The sequence below is a fragment of the Pelodiscus sinensis genome, chromosome 1 (assembly GCF_052426305.1).
Source record: "Pelodiscus sinensis isolate ZL-2025 chromosome 1, ASM5242630v1, whole genome shotgun sequence".
Lineage (NCBI taxonomy): Eukaryota > Metazoa > Chordata > Testudines > Trionychidae > Pelodiscus > Pelodiscus sinensis.
The window spans coordinates 305,536,185-305,553,463 of record NC_143052.1 but is presented as its reverse complement, the minus strand read 5'-3'; the positions used below and the strand labels follow the sequence as shown (position 1 = coordinate 305,553,463).

The window sequence follows — 17,279 nt, the reverse complement described above, 5'->3', positions numbered from 1 at the left end:
TCTGCCTAGGTTTTGACCAGGCTTCTTGTTTTTAAAAGATTCTGTGTTGTCCCTTCAGCCTTTTTTCCTGTTTTGGTCTAGGCAACATTGATATGATGTATCTCTGAGCATTTCCACTGTTTGAAATTCACTTATTGACTTGACAGCTAGATCATGATGTCACAAATGTTGCCTTTGGACTGACCAGTCAGTAAGCAGCACATCAACACAAAACCCAAACATTGGGGAAGCTTCATGTTAAAGTTTTAGCTGAGCTGTGAATGACTGTACTAGCAGTCACCAAACTTGGACAGACATGACTGTAATCTAGAATAATTTTCATGACCAATGTGAACAGGTTTTTTAGAACTCTCATATAGCTCCCAAATAGTCTGTAGTACAGGCAGTCCCCGGGTTACGTACAAGATAGGGACTGTAGGTTTGTTCTTAAGTTGAATCTGTATGTAAGTCGGAACTGGCGTCCAGATTCAGCCGCTGCTGAAACTGATCAGTTTCAACAGCGGCTGAATCTGGACGCCAGTTCTGACTTACATACAGATTCAACTTAAGAACCCCAGGCATTCCCAAGTCAGCTGCTGCTGAAACTGATCAGCGGCTGATTCCAGGAAGCCCGGGGCAGGGGCTTCCTGTAGTCAGCCACTGGTCAGTTTCAGCAGCGGCTGACTTGGGGACACCTGGGGCAGAGCAGCTGGGGTGCTCCTGGGTTGGTCCAGTAGCGCCGCTGCTCCTCGGCGCTACTGGACCAACCCAGCAGCACCCAAGCTGCTCTGCCCTAGGCGTCCTGATTCAGCCGCTGCTGAAACTGACCAGCAGTGGCTGAATCAGGACGCCTGGGGCAGAGCAGCTGGGGTGCTGCCCGGTTGGTCCAGTAGCGCCGAGAGCGGCGCTACGGGACCAACTGGCAGCGCCCCAGCTGCTGTACCACAGGTGTCCGGAGCAAAGCCACGGAGCATGGGGGCAGCGGGACAGCCCAGACGCACCGTGGCTGTCCTGCTGCCCAAGTGCTCCGCGGCTTTGCTCTGCTTTGCCCCCAGTCCCCCTGCAGACGCATCTGGGCTGTCAGCTGGCCGCCTGCTCCGCGGCTTGGCTCTGCTTTGCCCCCCCCCGTCCCTCTGGTCTGCAGACCAGGGGGATGGGGGGGGGGGCAAAGCAGAGCCAAGCCGCAGAGCACGTGGGCAGCGGACAGCCCTGTCCGCTGCCCGCGTGTTCCGCCGCTTTGCTTCCTCTCCCTGGTCTGCTGGAGACCAGGGAGAGGAAGGGCCCCGTTCGTAACTGCGGATCCGACGTAAGTTGGATCCGCGTAACACGGGGACTGCCTGTATAATTTTGTAAAGATGGTCTTCCAAGAGAAAATTCCAGTGCACACCAGTCAGAAAAACTGCACAGAAGCAAAATGTATTGTGCTCAAATCCAGGGAGCTGGACAATCTCTATCCCAGAATATGCACAGAACTTGAACATGAAACTGCAAGTCTAGTAATGATGGACAATAGTAAGTCTATTAATAATAAATCTGTCAAATCAGGGATGGTATCGTCTGACTGGTGAATTACAAACATTGTACCTATATTTAAGAAAATGGTAAGAATTGATTCAGGTAACTACAGACACATCAATATGACCTCAAGAGTATGCAAGGCATTTGAACAAATTTTGAAAGAAAGAATAATTAAAAACATGGAGGTAAATGGAAAATGGGATAAAATGAAACTTGTATTTACTGAAGGTAGATTGTGCCATACTAATCTAATATCTTTCTATGATAAGATAGCTGATTTTTTAGACATGGGAAATGCAATTGTTCTGATCAACTGCACTTGATATGGTGCCATATGAGAAATTATTTGTTAAAATGGGGATTAATAAAAAAAAATTGTAATGTGGGGAGGAACTGGTTAATTCAGGGGTGATAATGGCTTTTGCAGAAAAGACCTATCAAGTAGGACAAGGTTCCAATGGATTTCTTCAAAGATCAATTTTGGGACATCTTATTTAATAATTAATGACTTTAGCTCAAAAATAGGAATGTACCATTCTACAACATAATTGCTGTTACTGTGATCCTTCAGGGCAGGGAGCTGACGGTGGGGTAGAAGTGGGGGGGGGGGTCGAGGACGGGTTCAGGGCAGGAGACTAGAGAGGATGGATAAGTGAGGGTTGAGGCACGAAGAAGGGCTCAATGTAGGGGGTTCCATATGGCTGGGCTTTCTTTCCCCCTCATGGCTGCCAGGGGCCTTCTCTCTCCCTCCAAACCCCTCTGCTGCCAGAGGCCTTCTCTCTTCCCCCATTCTCCATGGCTGGCAGGGGCATTTTCTCTCCCCCGCAACTCCATGTAAATGAGTTATTTTTTATTTTTAAAATGTTTTAAAGATTTTTTACATTCACCCCAATTTCATACAAATATTTAATTCAAGCCTCACTCTTAACAGATAAGACTTAATGGTTCCCTTTAACTGGTAGGGGCTGGAGCAGCTCCCCAGCCATGCCAGGCAGAGAGCTGCTCCTGCTGACCACAGAGAGAGGATGCTCTGGCCGACTGGCGGGTGTCCCTGTTTGTGGCAGGCCTGCCCAGCCCCTCTGCCACAGCTTATTTAAGCTTTATACTGCATAGCCCGTAGCACATGTAACCATCTAACCACTAGGATTTTACATTTTTAATGACTTTTTACATCCCTGCTTGGCAGTACCTATGAGAAATGTGAAGGGATGAGATAGTATGATGATTCCCTTTTAGTGGGGGCAGCATATGGCTAGTATTTGGCCAGCTTTGGATTTTAACTGTTTGGTTTTTTTAGAGCCCTGATGTTGCTTCTTGCTCCCCGTCACCGGGGTGTTGGGGCACAGGAGCAGCAGTCCTGGGGGAGCAAGCAAGCAGGTTCAGCTGCTTTGTGCATCCAGGTCAATTTCCCCACATGAATGTAGGAGGGGATGCAGGGGTTAGCAGTGAAGGAGAGCAGGGATTAGGGGCACGGGGGAGGGGGGGTTGTCTGTATTTATGCTGCCAACTGCCTGCTCTCTCCCTACTCTCCACTGGCCCAAGTCAGGTGTGAGCATCACCCTCCTTGCAAAAATTAGCTGGTAGCTTATTTGTGGTGGGTGGAGGAGCAGAGCTGGGCCAGGAGGGAAGGAAGTGTGGCTGTGAGTCAGGGCCAGATGGGTTTGCTCTGCTCACCTGGCTTCACTCCACACAGGTTGAGGGGGACTTGCTCTGGCTAACAGCTGAGGGACTCTGCCTGTGGGACTGGTGAGCAGGCAGGTTGGTGTGGTACAATTTGGCCCCTGTGCAGGTTTTTGTCCAGGGGCAGTGCCCCTTTAATTCACTGAGGTCAGTGAGGCAACATTTTATAATCCCATGTAGGGCCCTGTAATTCCTAAGGATGACCTTGCCCAAGAATTTATAACAGTCTATTAAGTTGTGACGTTCAGCAACATAAAATAAAGTGGCCTGTATATTGACTTGCTGTGTGATGTAGCATGTAAAGCACCAAAACAGGGAGAAGTGGGTCAGGGACATCTCTTAAGCTCTGTCTACATTGGCGTGATCTTGCGCCAGAGCTAATGCAAATGAGGCTAAGCGTGGAATATCGCCAGGCCTCATTTGCATATCTAATGAGCCACCATTTTTGCAGAAGAGGTTCTTGTGCCAGAAGGAGCTCTCTACACTGCACGTTCTTGCACAAGAAAAACCCTCTTGCGCAATGCTGTTATTTCTGAAAATAATCAGCGTAACAGCATTATGCAAGAGGGTTTTTCTTGCACAAGAAGGGGCAGTGTAGAAGAGCTCCTTCTGGCGCAAGAGCCTCTCCGCAAAATGGTGGCTCATTAGATATGCAAATGAGGCTTGATGATATTCCATGCTTAGCCTCGTTCGCAAGATCGCGCCAGTGTAGACATAGCCCCAGAGTAAAGGATTGGAGCTAGGACTCTTGCCTCCCTCTAGAGGGCTGGGTTTTTTTAATGTAGGGTGGGTAACATGTTAGGGTTCAGAATTGTTAGAGGTTTTGGGATGAACCCCCAGTCTGAAGTGGGGTTTACTGGTGTCTGGGCCTTGCCCTGCAGAGGTGCTGGCGGCCCGGGAGAGACCCTAATCTCCCCATCAATGCTAGCTGGGCAAGGGGCTGACCGCCGTGGCTGGCTCTCACTCCGGGGAACCCGAGGTGATGCTGCTGGGCAGGGCTGCGGGCCCTTTAAAATAGGGGCGGGTTCAGCACCCGTCACATCCAGCCTTCCCTCCGCCCCCCGCAGCGCCTGGGCGGGGCCGCAACAGGGGCTGCTGTAAGAGTCCCCCAGCCGGCAGGGGGCGTTGTGTGGCCTCTTCCCAGGCACTTCCGGGACGCTCCCTCGCCGGCTCTCCCTTCCAGGAAGTGTCTCTAGGTGACAGCGGCTGCGGGGCTCGAGACTGGGCGCAGCGGCAGGTGCGAGCATGGAGCACATCCGCACCACCAAGGTACCCGCCGCAACGCGGCAGCCTCTGCGGGGCCATGGGCGGGCACTGTGCGGGCCGGGGGGCTCTGGGGGGCGCTTGCGGCTGTAGGGGTCCAGGCCGAGGGCTGGCGGGGGAGCCTGGGGAGAGGCTGTTGGGAGGGTGGCGGGTGGAGCAGCCTCGCTCAGGCCCCTGGGCTGCGGGTGAGTCTGTGCCGCGGGGGCTGTGGGCCGCACAGTGGGTGCAGAGATGGGGCTGGGGCGGGCTGCTGTGTATTGGCTGGACTCCCTGCTCCCCAAGTCTCCGTTTGGAGTCGCGGCCAGCTTGACGCAGCAGGTTTGTGAAATGCAAACAAAACAGGGAGTGGTGAAAGCCTCGCTGCAAAGCCACCTCCTCTCGCCGTCTGTGTTTTCCCGGCTCTGAGCTGACATGGTTTCTGATGGGAGCGGTCACAGAATGCATTTTTTTCCTCTTGTGTCTCTCCCGACCCCTGGTCCAGAAGGTAGGGATGAAGCAGGCTTGCCAGATACAGTCACCTTCTCTCTTCCCCAGCCCTTGTAGGATATAATCCCATTACTGGACATTATTCAGTGTATACACCATTAAAGGGTATACACCATTGTTGTCTAGAAACTTTATTATATTCAAATGGAGTTTAAAATGGGTACCTGTAGTTCACCTAGAGTGTGTTTCTTTGTTGGTTTCTATAGTTATATACAGGGCATCCTTGCTATACATCCAAAATATGTTCCAAAAACTGTGGATGTATAGCAAAGCGATGTAAAGCAAGACTTTTTTTCCCCTGCAGCAGAGTTCCATTTGTTCAAATTGGGGAGGTTGGTTTTTTTTGTGGTTTTGTGTGTGTGTGTGTGTGTGTGTGTGTAATGTAAGAATGGAAAATGGGAGGACTTACAATATATCCATTCCTACAAGCATCAGCAACATTAGTGCTGAACCGATGTATACCAGGAGATTTATAGTGGGGATGCCCTATAATCAAATCACTCTTTTCAAAAGTTTTCCTTTTGCTGGGAATCAGTCCCAAGCAGAAGTCATACAGAGGAAATGGTGCAAGACTGCAAGTGATTGTTGGTTTACTATGTGTATCTAACATTTTGTGTACAGAGAAATAGAACCCTTCTCCCTCTCCACCCCCCTCCATTTCTGTTTTATTTATACATGAATGTCAGGGGGAAGTCATACAGAAAGTTGATTTTTTTTTTCTCCCCTAAGTTGGTGGTGCCACCTAAAGATCTGCAAAGGGGCAAAAATGGGATTTGAACCCATTTTTTAGTTCTTTGCTGGGTACCATACAGGGCCCATAGAGCTAGAACACACCTGACCAAAACCTGCCATTGTCCATATTGATCCATGGGCCAGTGCACAGCCCAGTTGACTTCAATAGAGTCCTGCACAGGTATCAGGGACTATTTATGTTGAATCAGGGCCCTAGTGTAGTGTATACCATGCCAGTTATACAGTTATACTGATTCTGAGCAAAATTAATGACAGTGAAGTGCTGATTTTTTTAGTCTAAGCTGTTATTGCTAACACTGCAAGCACAAATTGTCATGAATTGCTGTTATGATGGGAAATAGTTTAGAAAGTGTCAGTCAGAGCTGTGATATCTGGAAAACTACTTCACTGATCTCACAAATCAAGAGAGGGAAGGATGAGCAAGAGAGGATTTTTAGTAATTGTTTAAAACTTGCGTGCATCTGTCATCTAATTTCAGTAGGTAATACTTTAACAAAGGCATTTTTTCCCCAAAGATTCTTCAACTCTGCTCCCTTTTAGTTAGCATGAGAACTGATAGGCAGTATCCTCTGAGATATCTGGTAGGTCCTACAGAAAAACCACTTAGAATAAAAGCAAGGGGAATTTAAAATAAACCACTTTCTGGTCCCCTTCATATGTTACAAAGGAGCAAAAAAATTCCTTGGCTAACATAGGGATGTTACACCGTTACCTAACTAATCACTTTTTAACTGCTGAATCTCAGTGGTTACATGGTGACAAGCTGTAGGCTCTGCAATATAAAGTTTATACTGCAGAGCTGGCAGTGCAGCTGGCTCTCCAGGAGCAGAGCCGGCTGTCCTCACTCCTGGAGTGCTGGCTGTGCTGTGGGTGCTGCAGTATAAGCTTTATACTGCAGAGCCTGCAGCATTGGGCAGCAGCTGGCTCCTCAGGAGTTGGTGTGTGCCAGAAGTTGCATTTTAAGCCAGCTCCCTGCTTGTACTGGCTGCTGCCTGGTGCTGCTGCCTCTGTTAAACGGTTATACTATTATATCCCTAGGTTGAAACTACTTAATGTCTGTTTCTATGATGGTGTATTTTGACATGCAGAATGAGTTGCAGTTTCACTCCCTCTCTTGCTGGGTGCTGCTGTCTGCAAAGGCTGCTGAAGACTCTGCATTATCTACAGTTCCGCAAAAGCCATCATTTCACAAGCTTCTCACTTAGTGATCAGGCAGTCTGACCATAAACTGGAGGAAGGGGGTGATGTCATGTTCCAGTTTTAGAGTACTACAGTTATAGACAATATTTAATTAAGAAAGCAGGTTATCAGGTTTTAATTTTCTTCATGCAATTTTATAAAACTTATTATGGCTCATCAGCCAGCTGTTTGCCTGCAAAGCTATGTAAGTTAGGGTTTATAATGCTTATAACAGAAAATCAAGATACTGGAGGCAAGTGCATAGACTGATAGGAACATTGTCAACTTGAAAGTAATGCTTTTAACTTCACACTTGACAGGGAATTCTGCTTTAGCCAGGTTTCCTTATTTCCAAGTAGTTATTTTGGGACCAATCCTCCACCTGATTGTGTATAGGCCCAGACCCACCCAAATCAGAATAGGCATGAGATTTGACTCTGCAGAGTTAATTGCAAGAAGTGGGCCTTAACTTCTCTCTGGACAAAATGTCCTTTAGCTGAAAATATAATCAAATGATGCTTTTCCTTTAATAAACTTTGGAGGATACAAAGTGTGTGGAAATGGAGGCATGCAGGCATATACCAATTGATAATAAATATACACAGATCAGTCATGGGAAGTGGGGCAATTAAAATAAAATATAGATGGTCTGTCTCAGAGTTAGAAAGTTTCTTGCAAATCCCTCCTGTGTGGTGGTTAAGGTTGGACTTTGTTCAGTTATGGGAGACATATTTACTTTAAAAAAAATTAATCTGACTGCTCTTTGGAGATCTTGGTAGTTCTTTTTGTTTTTTGCTTGTTTTTAATGGATGCTGCAAATAGAATCTTAGCTTGAAGGCAAAACTTGCAGGGGTCCTGAGGCAACAGTTTAGTGACACACAGATCTAGACCGATAGACTAACAGTGAGAACATTAACCTGAAGAGGTAATCATGACATTTCTTCTACCTTTCCAGCCTCAGTAAGATGGCTGTTTTATTGTGAATTGAGTTTTTAATTGGACATTTGCTTTCCAGCTTTGGAGTGGTCCTTCGTGTACTTTGCTGTTACAGCACATACTGAATAAATTTTTCTAAAGCACCTACTTAACTTGGGAATATAAATCTTTCTTTGTCAATAATAGAAGCTTTGAAGTGTTTAAATTGTTTGAAAATGACACTTAAGCTCCTAAATCCTTACATACAGTTGAAAATTTTATCCATTGTTCTTTGTGGAACTCACATGCAAAACCAAGATGGCAGTGTGAGTAAGATGGATACTATGTGAAGTGGGAATAGGGGAGTCCAGTCCCTATGCTCATGCCTGATTTTCCCTTACAGTAAGGCATTGCAGCAGCTATTGGGCCTATTCTACCACTGAGAATTCTTGACACATGCATCCAGAACTTTGTATCATTGAATTTATAAAGCTATGAGTGTGTTCAACCTAAGGATGGACTTTCTGGTTAAACAAATCTGAAATTAACTTTACAGGTGTCTGGCCAAGCTTTTGTAATGTGCTTACCATATATACTCATTCATAAGCTGACTTTTTGGAAACAAATCCTGCTGTGAAGAGTGGAGGTTGGCTTATGAATGGGTTCTAAAAGGCATCAGTATCTCTGTGGCTCTGCTTTTTAAATGTAGTAAGAGCCACCAGGCATTTAAAAGGCAGAGGCACTAAATTTAAAAAGCAGAGCCTCAGCGTCTGGGACCCAACCTCCCAAACTTAAAGGAAAAAAATGGTAAAAAGTCACTGGCCCATTTATATGGTCCCAGATCACTGTACTCTGGTGTCAGCTTATAAATGAGTCAGTGACTTTTTTACCACTTTTTCTCTCTAAATTTGGGGGGTTGGCTTATAAATGAACAGACTTATGTTTGAGTATATATGGTAAGTACTTGCATTGTACACAAGTAACAGTTTGTGAATCCTTTCAGTTTGCCTAAAGGCCAGAGTAATAGTGAGTTTATAGCCACCAAACAGACTTTGTATAAAAAATGATACCACAGATCTGTTTCTTAGGTGTATTTCAATTCAAGTTTTATTTTAGTCAAAGAATTTAACTTGCATTAGGTATGTTAAATTTAGATTATTTAACTAAAGGGGGGAGAAGTGACTAGTTGCATCACTAGTTGACTGTCACTAGCATAAGCTTATTGGATAGTCAACTAATCGCTTACATCCCTAGTTTTTAAATCTGTTCTTCTATTGTAGCACAATGTAGCCATGGGGGAATAATCAGTATTCAGTTCTGCTTCTGACTCAATTCCACTGTAGGTCTTTTACTGTTATCCTTTTGTCAGAAAGACTACAACTTGGTTGTTGGACCGCAGGATGAGTTTGCAGACATTGTATTTAGTACCTACATTGTGGGCAGGAAATCTTTCTGTAACCTGAGTACATTTGTTATGGAGTCATGCAAGTCATTAAACCTGGAATAACTGAATACCATTTTTTTATTTACTACTCTGTTTAATTTTTAAACCAGGGGCCTCAAACTCCTGGCCCAGGGTCCATCTGCAGCCTGAGCACTTTCCCAGTATTTCCCATGCAACACTTTGAGAGTTATTTAATCAGGCCCATGTGGCTCGAGGCTGGGATGACATGCAGGACTCTCCCTCACACATGGCTCCCAGGAGCACCCAGACCCCTAAATGAATACATCAGGCCTACTCAACTTTGGAAGCCCCAGGGGCCACAATGATACTCACAGCACATGTTGAGGGCCGCAACTTAAGTGTGGTTGCATATACATGCAAATATATATGCAACTGGCTTATTTCACACTGACGGGCATAAATACAAAAATTAAGGCAAGACTACACAACACGCAGGCCCCATTTAAGTCAGTTCTGATATTAATAAAATGCAATATTTACCCAATTTCCATCCATATGACAGCACTTTTAATGAGCAATGATAGTCCAGGAATTTAACTACTAAAATGCATACTGACTATTTTTTTTTATTTGTTTTTGGCTCCTATACACAGGCTGTGTGTTGAGCCCTGCATAAACCCAAACTGCACCACGGGCCGCAAACAAACAGGCCATGGGATGCATGTTGAATAGCCCTGGGCTGTGTCTAGACTGGCAAGTTTTTCTGCAAAAGCAAGCGCTTTTGCGGAAAAACTTGCCAGCTTTCTACACTGGCCGCTTGAATTTCCGCAAGAACACTGACGATCTCATGTAAGAAATCAGTGCTTCTTGCGGAAATACTATGTTGCTCCCGTTTGGGCGAAAGTCCTTTTGCGCAAAAGGGCCAGTGTAGACAGCTCAGATTTGTTTTGCGCAAAAAAGCCCCGATTGCGAAAATGGCGATTGTGGCTTTTTTGCGGAAAAGAGCGTCTAGATTGGCACGGACGCTTTTCCGCAAAAGCACTTTTTGCGGAAAAGCGTCCGTGCCAATCTAGACGCTCTTTTCTGCAAATGCTTTTAACGGAAAAGTTTTCTGTTTAAAGCATTTGTGGAAAATCATGCCAATCTAGACGTAGCCCTGGTGTATATAGCCCTGGCTGCAGAAGGCACTGCTTGGTCTGGAAAACTATACTGGCTGCCTCTGCTGTGATGTGAATTGCACTGGCCAGAGTGCTGCCCAAGCTGATGTACTTCTTCAGACTGTGGGCCAGGGTCAGGGCTAGGGGCTTTTGCTTTTGGTTACCCTGGGGTGGGGGCATGAGGACACAGATGTTGCTGGGAGAGAAGCAGGTGGAATTCCAGTGTGACTGTTGTTGGGTGAGGGGGAATCCAAGCAAGAGAATATGGGGGTGTCAGGGTGAGGACTCAGAGACCAGGATCCTAGAAGAGACATAAAACTGTCTGGGCTCCTGGGCAGAGGGAGACACGATCAACTTCCATGTTCTGTATTGCCAGCCCCAAGAGTTCAAAACTCATGAATTAGCCTCCTAATGCTCCAAAAAGAGAATGTTCTCTTGGGATCTCAGATAAAAAGATCCCTGAGTGTATTTTTATTTGGCACCTGGTGGCTGAACTTTTTGGCTGAACTTGGGACACATTTTCTAGCTTTTCTTCACAAACTATGAGGTCTAAAGCAGGGGTGGGGAACCTCCCGCCCCCCCCCCCCCCCGGGGCCGCTGAACCACAGAAAAATCAGTTAGGGGGCGCTCACACAAGTGAAAAGCAAAAAACCCCAAAACAAACAACCCACCCTCAGGCTACGTCTAGACTAAACCCCTCTGTTGACAGAGGGGTGTAAATTAGGTGTTTCAAAAGTGCAAATGAAGCAGGGATTTAAATATCCCACACTTCATTTGCATAATCGCATTATGGTGCTGTTTTGAGCAAGCGCCATTTTGAAAGTGAAACTGCGGTTTAGACATGGTTCTTTTGACAACGGGGCAATTTTTCAAAAGATTCCGTACTCATTTTTTGAGGCGTATAGGATCTTTCGAAAAAGTGCCCCGTTACTGAAAGAACCGCGTCTAAACTGCGGTTTCACTTTCGAAATGGCGCTTGTTCAAAACAGTGCCATGATGTGATTATGCAAATGAAGCGCAGGATATTTAAATCCCCACTTCATTTGCACTTTCGAAGTGCTTCATTTATATCCCCCTGACAAGAGTGTAGTTTAGACATAGCCTAACAGAAAACTTGAAAAACAACAAATAGTCTAGTAGCACTTTAAAGACTAACAAAATATGTAGATGGTATTATGAGCTTTTGTGAGCACAGCCCACTTCTTCTGATGACTGGAGTTTTGGGTTCAGATTATAGCAGTGCATGAGACCTCAGGTAGTGAAGTTACCAGATCTGACTTAATTCTAATAATGTGGTTAGGGCTTTCTGGGTAGGTTGGGGAAGCCCCAATTGTCAAGCAGCTTGTGATCAGATCAGGAGAGTTGACACCATTGATAGTTTCACAGCTTACATCAATGGATGGGATGGCTCTGCACACACCTCCCTTAGGCCACAGGGATGCGCTGGCAGTGGCATGGATCTAGCAACAGAAAGTCATGCTAGGCTCTGTTGCACTGCTGATGGTGGTGGCTTGGCCCCCTGGTGGGTTGTAGATCACCTGGAGTGACAGATGGGGCTGGAGGATATGGGGGGGGGGGGGAGGAGCTGGGAGACTCCTAAGGGGAATGTGCAGAGACTCCTTACTCCCCACCTGCGAAGCACTGCCAGAGGGAGTGCCTGCAAGCCTGCTAGGAAGATTTGAGTACTGGCACTGGCCCTAAGGTGAATTTGAGTTTGAGTCCCCTGCTTGAAACACTTGCAAAGCAAGGTGTAAGATGGTTGTATTTTTTTGTGTGTGTGGTGTACTAGCCATCTTATTAGAGAACATTCAGACATTTCCTTTGTTGTGCACTTTTTGATCATCATTACCAGGACCAATTAATTACTCCATCGTCTCCTGTGGCTCTGTTCACTTTAGATTTTGTGTATTATTTTGGTGACTGTTTTCCATCTTAATACTGAAAACTCTCTAAAATTGAGGCAAGTTTATCTTTTATCAAAATATTGCTTCCAAACTACTTAGTGATACTTCTCTTGCAAGTTCTTGTTATAACTTTATCTATATTGCAAATGAAAGCCATCTCTAATATTGTATCTCTTCTAAATCCCATTCTTTATAAAACTGATAACTGACTTCCCTCCTATTGAGTTGTCTCACGCTGTGTTGGTTCATTAGAACAGTATACACACAACCTATCCTTTCCACAGCTGGGTCCCTGACCTCTGCCTGATATAGAGGCAGCATGGGTGTGGGGGGGAAGCGAGTAGTTGACTCCACTACCCAATAAGCCTAAGCTTATCAAGTAGTCAACTAATCGACTACTCTCGCATCTCTAATCCAGGGTTCTCTTTATGCTGTTATAGCCACCCCTCACTGGTGCTGATCCTGCTGCCATAAAAGTGATTGGGAGTTGTGCCATTGACTCTAATGGTAGCAGCATTGGGCTCCTAGCGACAGAGGTCTAACGTGGTACTAATGAGGCAGTCTTGCCAAAAAATAATGACTGCACGAACCATCCTTTCTATGTAGTCCCTTTTATTGTTTCACATGTAGGATTGTTTAATGTTTGTTTCATGTAAAACAAACGTATGTGTAATTTGTAAAGAGCTTAGCTCACAATTTAGTTAAGTGAACAATCTAAAATCCCTTTTTATGAAATATCCCTTTATCGGGGTTAAGGATGGGAAGAATTTTGATTGGGTGCCAGCATGAGAGAGCTCTTCCTGCAAGGACTTTCTGTTCTTAAAAACTGCCATTTTGGGAGACTCTTGCTGCTGCTAGCCCTTGTTTCCATTTTATTGTGAATTTCCAGTTGAGCTACAAGAGCTCAAGTCATTACACGACCTAGGTTTTGAAGGTTGGGAATAGGGACGTCGGTGTGTAGTTGACTAAACAATTAACCGATAAGCCTAGGCTTATCTAGGCTTCTTGGTTATTCCTATCGACTACATGTACCCCCACCACACTCCTTCCTACCTCTGTATCAGAGGCAGCAACGGGGTCAGGAGGGAGCTGATGCATGTGGGGGATGTGCGTGCTGGCTTTGCAGAGTCATCTGTCCTCTCTTGCTGCCTCGCCAAGGCAGTGGAGGGGGGAAGGGAAAGAGCTGGTGCTTGCGGGTGAGGTGGCTTAAAAGCCAGCTGCCCACATGCACTAGCTCTGCGGGGCTGCTTTCCCCCCCGCCACACACACACTCTCACACAGCTACCTGTATCAGAGGCAGCAGCATCGGGGAGGGGAGGGTAGAGTGCTGAGGAGCACCTTCTGTCTGAGGCGGGTTGAGGCTCATCACAGACAGAAGCTGCTTCATGAGATGCTGATGCAGTCTCTGTCGCCTGGGAGCTGGGCCCCCGGCGGACAAAGGCTGCTCTCATTGGTGCGGATCCTGCTGCCTTAGAAGTGATAAGGTTTATGCCATTGACTCTAATGGTAGCAGCATCGAGCTCCTAACAACAGAGCTCTAACTTGGTACTAATGAGGCAGTCTTGCCAAGAAATAATGAGGGCTGCACAAACCAGCCTTTCTATGTAGTCTTTTGTATTGTTTCACATGTAGGATTGTGTAATTGTTTGTTAGTGGAAGTTGATTAATTGAACTCCGGGACAATTTGGGCTGTGAATGAGATACAGACCCTCTGAGAAGAAAATAGATGTTAATCCAGTATTCAAAGCTCTATATAACAGGGTGATATAGAAGTTATTGTTTGAGCAATTGTTGCTGCACTTCAGGTAGACTTCATGCCACATTTTCTACTTTGTATCTCTTGCTTTCAAAACTGGTGTTGAAATACTTGATCAACACTGGTAGAAAATAATTTAACACCCAGCGAAACAGAAGGTGCATCTATCTGAAAAATTCTTAACTTTACAGAAGAGAATTGAATCTACATATTATCCTAGCTTTGCATCTTTATTGTGCATTGTCTTTTGAATGGGGTTATCTAGAACAGTGGTCTCCAACCTTTTTACACCAAAGATCACTTTTTAAATGTCAGGACAAGCCAAGATCTACCCCATCCTTTCCCCAAGATCCCATCCCTTTCTTGAGGCCCTGCCTTCTTTGTTCCCCCTTTCTCCATCACTTGCTATCCCCAGCCCTGATATACTCTCAGGGTATGGCTACACTGCTGCTTTTTTCAGTCCTTCTGTTGGAAGATTTTTTTCTGACATTTGGCCAGTCTAGACTGGGCCAAATGTCGGGAAGCCCCCTTATTCCACGTGGAACAAGGAACATAGGGGCTGCCAAAATAGCATGTTTGCCGGGAAAAACTCCTGCAGTGTAGCCATACCCTTACTGGGTTGAGACCGGATGTGCGGGCTCTGGGGTGGAATGAGGGATTTGGGTGTAGGAAAGGTACAAGTTCTGGGAGGGAATTTGGATGCAGGAGCATGTGGAGAAGGGGATGCTGGCTCAGGGAGGGGGATCCAGGTTGGGGAGTGTTAGGCTCAGATGTAGAGTTGGGATGCTGAGTGTTAGGCTCAGGTGCAGGAGTTTGGGAATGTGAGAGGCTCAGGACAGGGGGTTCCAATGTATGATAGGCTCAGATGAGGTCTGGGGGTTGCAGGAGTGTTATGATGCTCTTGGCTTGGCTCCAACTGAGGGCTTATTGGCCACGCTTCATTTTTAAATAAAATATTATGTCAAACACAAAATGTTTCAGCATTGTCTTTATTTACAATAGGGGCAGGGAGCCTGGTTTGAGTCAGGGGTCACTGACCCACAGAAAAGTCAGTCGGGGCCACACAAGTGAGATACAAAAACACAACCTCTCCAAAACCCTCAAGCCTCAGTAATGTGGCCCCAACTGAGCTGGTGGGGGCAGGGGACAGGATGCTGGGGCAGAGGACATGGTGCTTGCGGGTCCCGGGGCAACAGACAAGGTGCTGGGGCAAGGTGCCAGTGGGTGCGGGAGACAGGGTGTCAGTGGGTGCTGGGGTAGGGTGACAATGTGGGCCGGTGGCTGTTGGACAGGGTACTTATAGGGGGGAGGGACCAATACCGGGGGATTCTGCAGCTGTGCGCCAGGGCCCAGGAAGTGCGCGGGCTGCTCCCCCATCCTCCAAACAGTGGTGCGATCCCTGCAATGCTGGTCCGTCACACGCCTGCTGCCTTCCTGAGCTGGGAGAGGGGGAGTCCTGGACTAGGCCAGCTCCAACTGCTCGGGCAGTGCACACCTTGCTCCTCCACTCCCCATGGCAGCGTGCACTGCCTGGGCAGTTGGAACTGGTTCAGTCCCAGACTCCCACTTTCTCCCCCGCTCCTTCTCCTGCACGCAGGAAGGCAGCAGGGGAAGAAAGTCCCAAGTGTGCAACGGACAGGTGTTCTAGGTACTGCGCCAGCTGTTTGAAGTGGTGGGCAGGGGAGCAGCCCTCATACTTCTGGGACTTGGCACGCAGCTGCAGAACCCTCCCCCCCCCCCCCCCCCATTCTCCTCCCTATCCTGCAGGAAGCCCGTTGTCCCTGGAGGTAGCATCAGTGCGGCATTCATCTTGGGGGTGGAGGGCAGCAAGGGAGGGCCCCAAAAAGCCCCGCCATCGACTGGTCAATTGCAATTGACGGGTTGGTGACCACGGATCTAGCGTAATCCTGGCAAGTCAGGTTTGTTTGCTATTGCCTAGTATTTGTCCTGTGTAGTTTAAATATGCAATACATTTGAGCTTTCAGCCCTTTCAAGATTATTCCACTGATAGATCTCACTGTCAGGGAATGTTTTCCCCTTGCTGTTCAGTCACTTTTTACTTCCTGTAAAATGTTTTGTGGTTTTTTTTCTTCCTTTTTTACAGGTAGAGCAGGTGAAATTAATAGACCGTTTCAGCACCAACAATAAATCACTAACAGGAACTCTGTATCTTACAGCAACTCATCTGTTATTTATAGACTCTAGCCAGAAGGAGACATGGGTAAGAATATCAAATGCGTTACCTTGTAATTTGAAAATACACAGCTTCTCCAAATGTGTGTTCTTTTTTCCCCCTTGTGCATGTCTGATTAAAGGTAAATAATTACTGGATCATATACACAAATAAATAATAAATTGTGAACCAATAATCAGGCTTACATGCTGCTGCTTGTTGTTATGGCTCATATTTTCAAATGTGGGTGCCTAAAGTAAATCCTTACTATTTAAGAACTTATTTAAGTGCCTGATTTTCAACAGTGAGAACTGTGGGTGCTTGGTATTGTTAAAAATAAAGTCACTATACACCTAACTTCCTTTTCTTGTCCAAAGATGGTCATGCAAGTTAGTTCTTCATTAGTTTGTGTATGGTGACTGTATTTTAAATATCTACCTCTTTGACTTTCTGTGCTATCAGCTTGGAGGAGACTGTTAAGTGATTAAAGTATCTGGTTAACATATCTAGATTTCCTTGAACTCCAAGTCCAGATCTTGAAGTCTTAAATAAGACACACCCAAAAGTGTTCTGTATCCGGGTTACCTGCTTGGCCAGCTGCTGCCAATTGTCTCAGAGGAATCTATATTTCATTGTTTTTTGTGGATACAATGTGTATAGTTTTGTAAAAGGCTTTGGAATCCTTCAGAATGAAAGATACTTATATATGTAAAAACAAAATTGTTTCTATTGTGCATTACTTCACTTTTAGTGTCCTTGAAATCAAACCTGTTGTATCCACAGTGCAACTTGTACTGAACTGCATTTATAGGAAGAATGTATAGTACATAAGAGCATCTTTAATTATTTCTAGTGTAGTAGTATATAAGCCTTCATTATCTGGCTCTCCATGTTGGTGGGTTATGGCTTCTTCTGTCAGCCCCGGGTGGCAGGGCATAGTAGTTCAGGCTGTTAGTCCCAGGCCCAACTGCTGGGGGTTGAAGCTCTTTGCCCATCAGCCAGATGAGTAGCTGCAGAAAAATTCATAGTAGATCTTTTTCATCTGTCTTTTCATCCTGGTCTCCATGAACAGATTATGCTGCCTCTGTAGTATTCCTAGCTCACGCTGGTG

General features: G+C 46.0%; 1 protein-coding gene across 2 annotated transcripts in view; it reads left to right on the top strand.

Moving 5' to 3' along the window:
- Window positions 1–4,264: 4,264 nt before the first annotated feature.
- Window positions 4,265–17,279, top strand: part of MTMR6 (myotubularin related protein 6) — a 40,519-nt gene continuing 27,504 nt past the window's right edge. The window contains exons 1-2 of one of the 2 annotated variants that reach the window (XM_006138893.5): window positions 4,265–4,446; window positions 16,100–16,216. In XM_006138893.5, the coding sequence (XP_006138955.2) occupies window positions 4,423–4,446; window positions 16,100–16,216 (141 nt within the window). In that variant the 5' untranslated portion in view covers window positions 4,265–4,422. Of the gene's footprint in view, window positions 4,447–4,846; window positions 4,925–16,099; window positions 16,217–17,279 lie in introns of those variants that run through there. The other variant, XM_089775518.1, reaches the window with a different exon arrangement.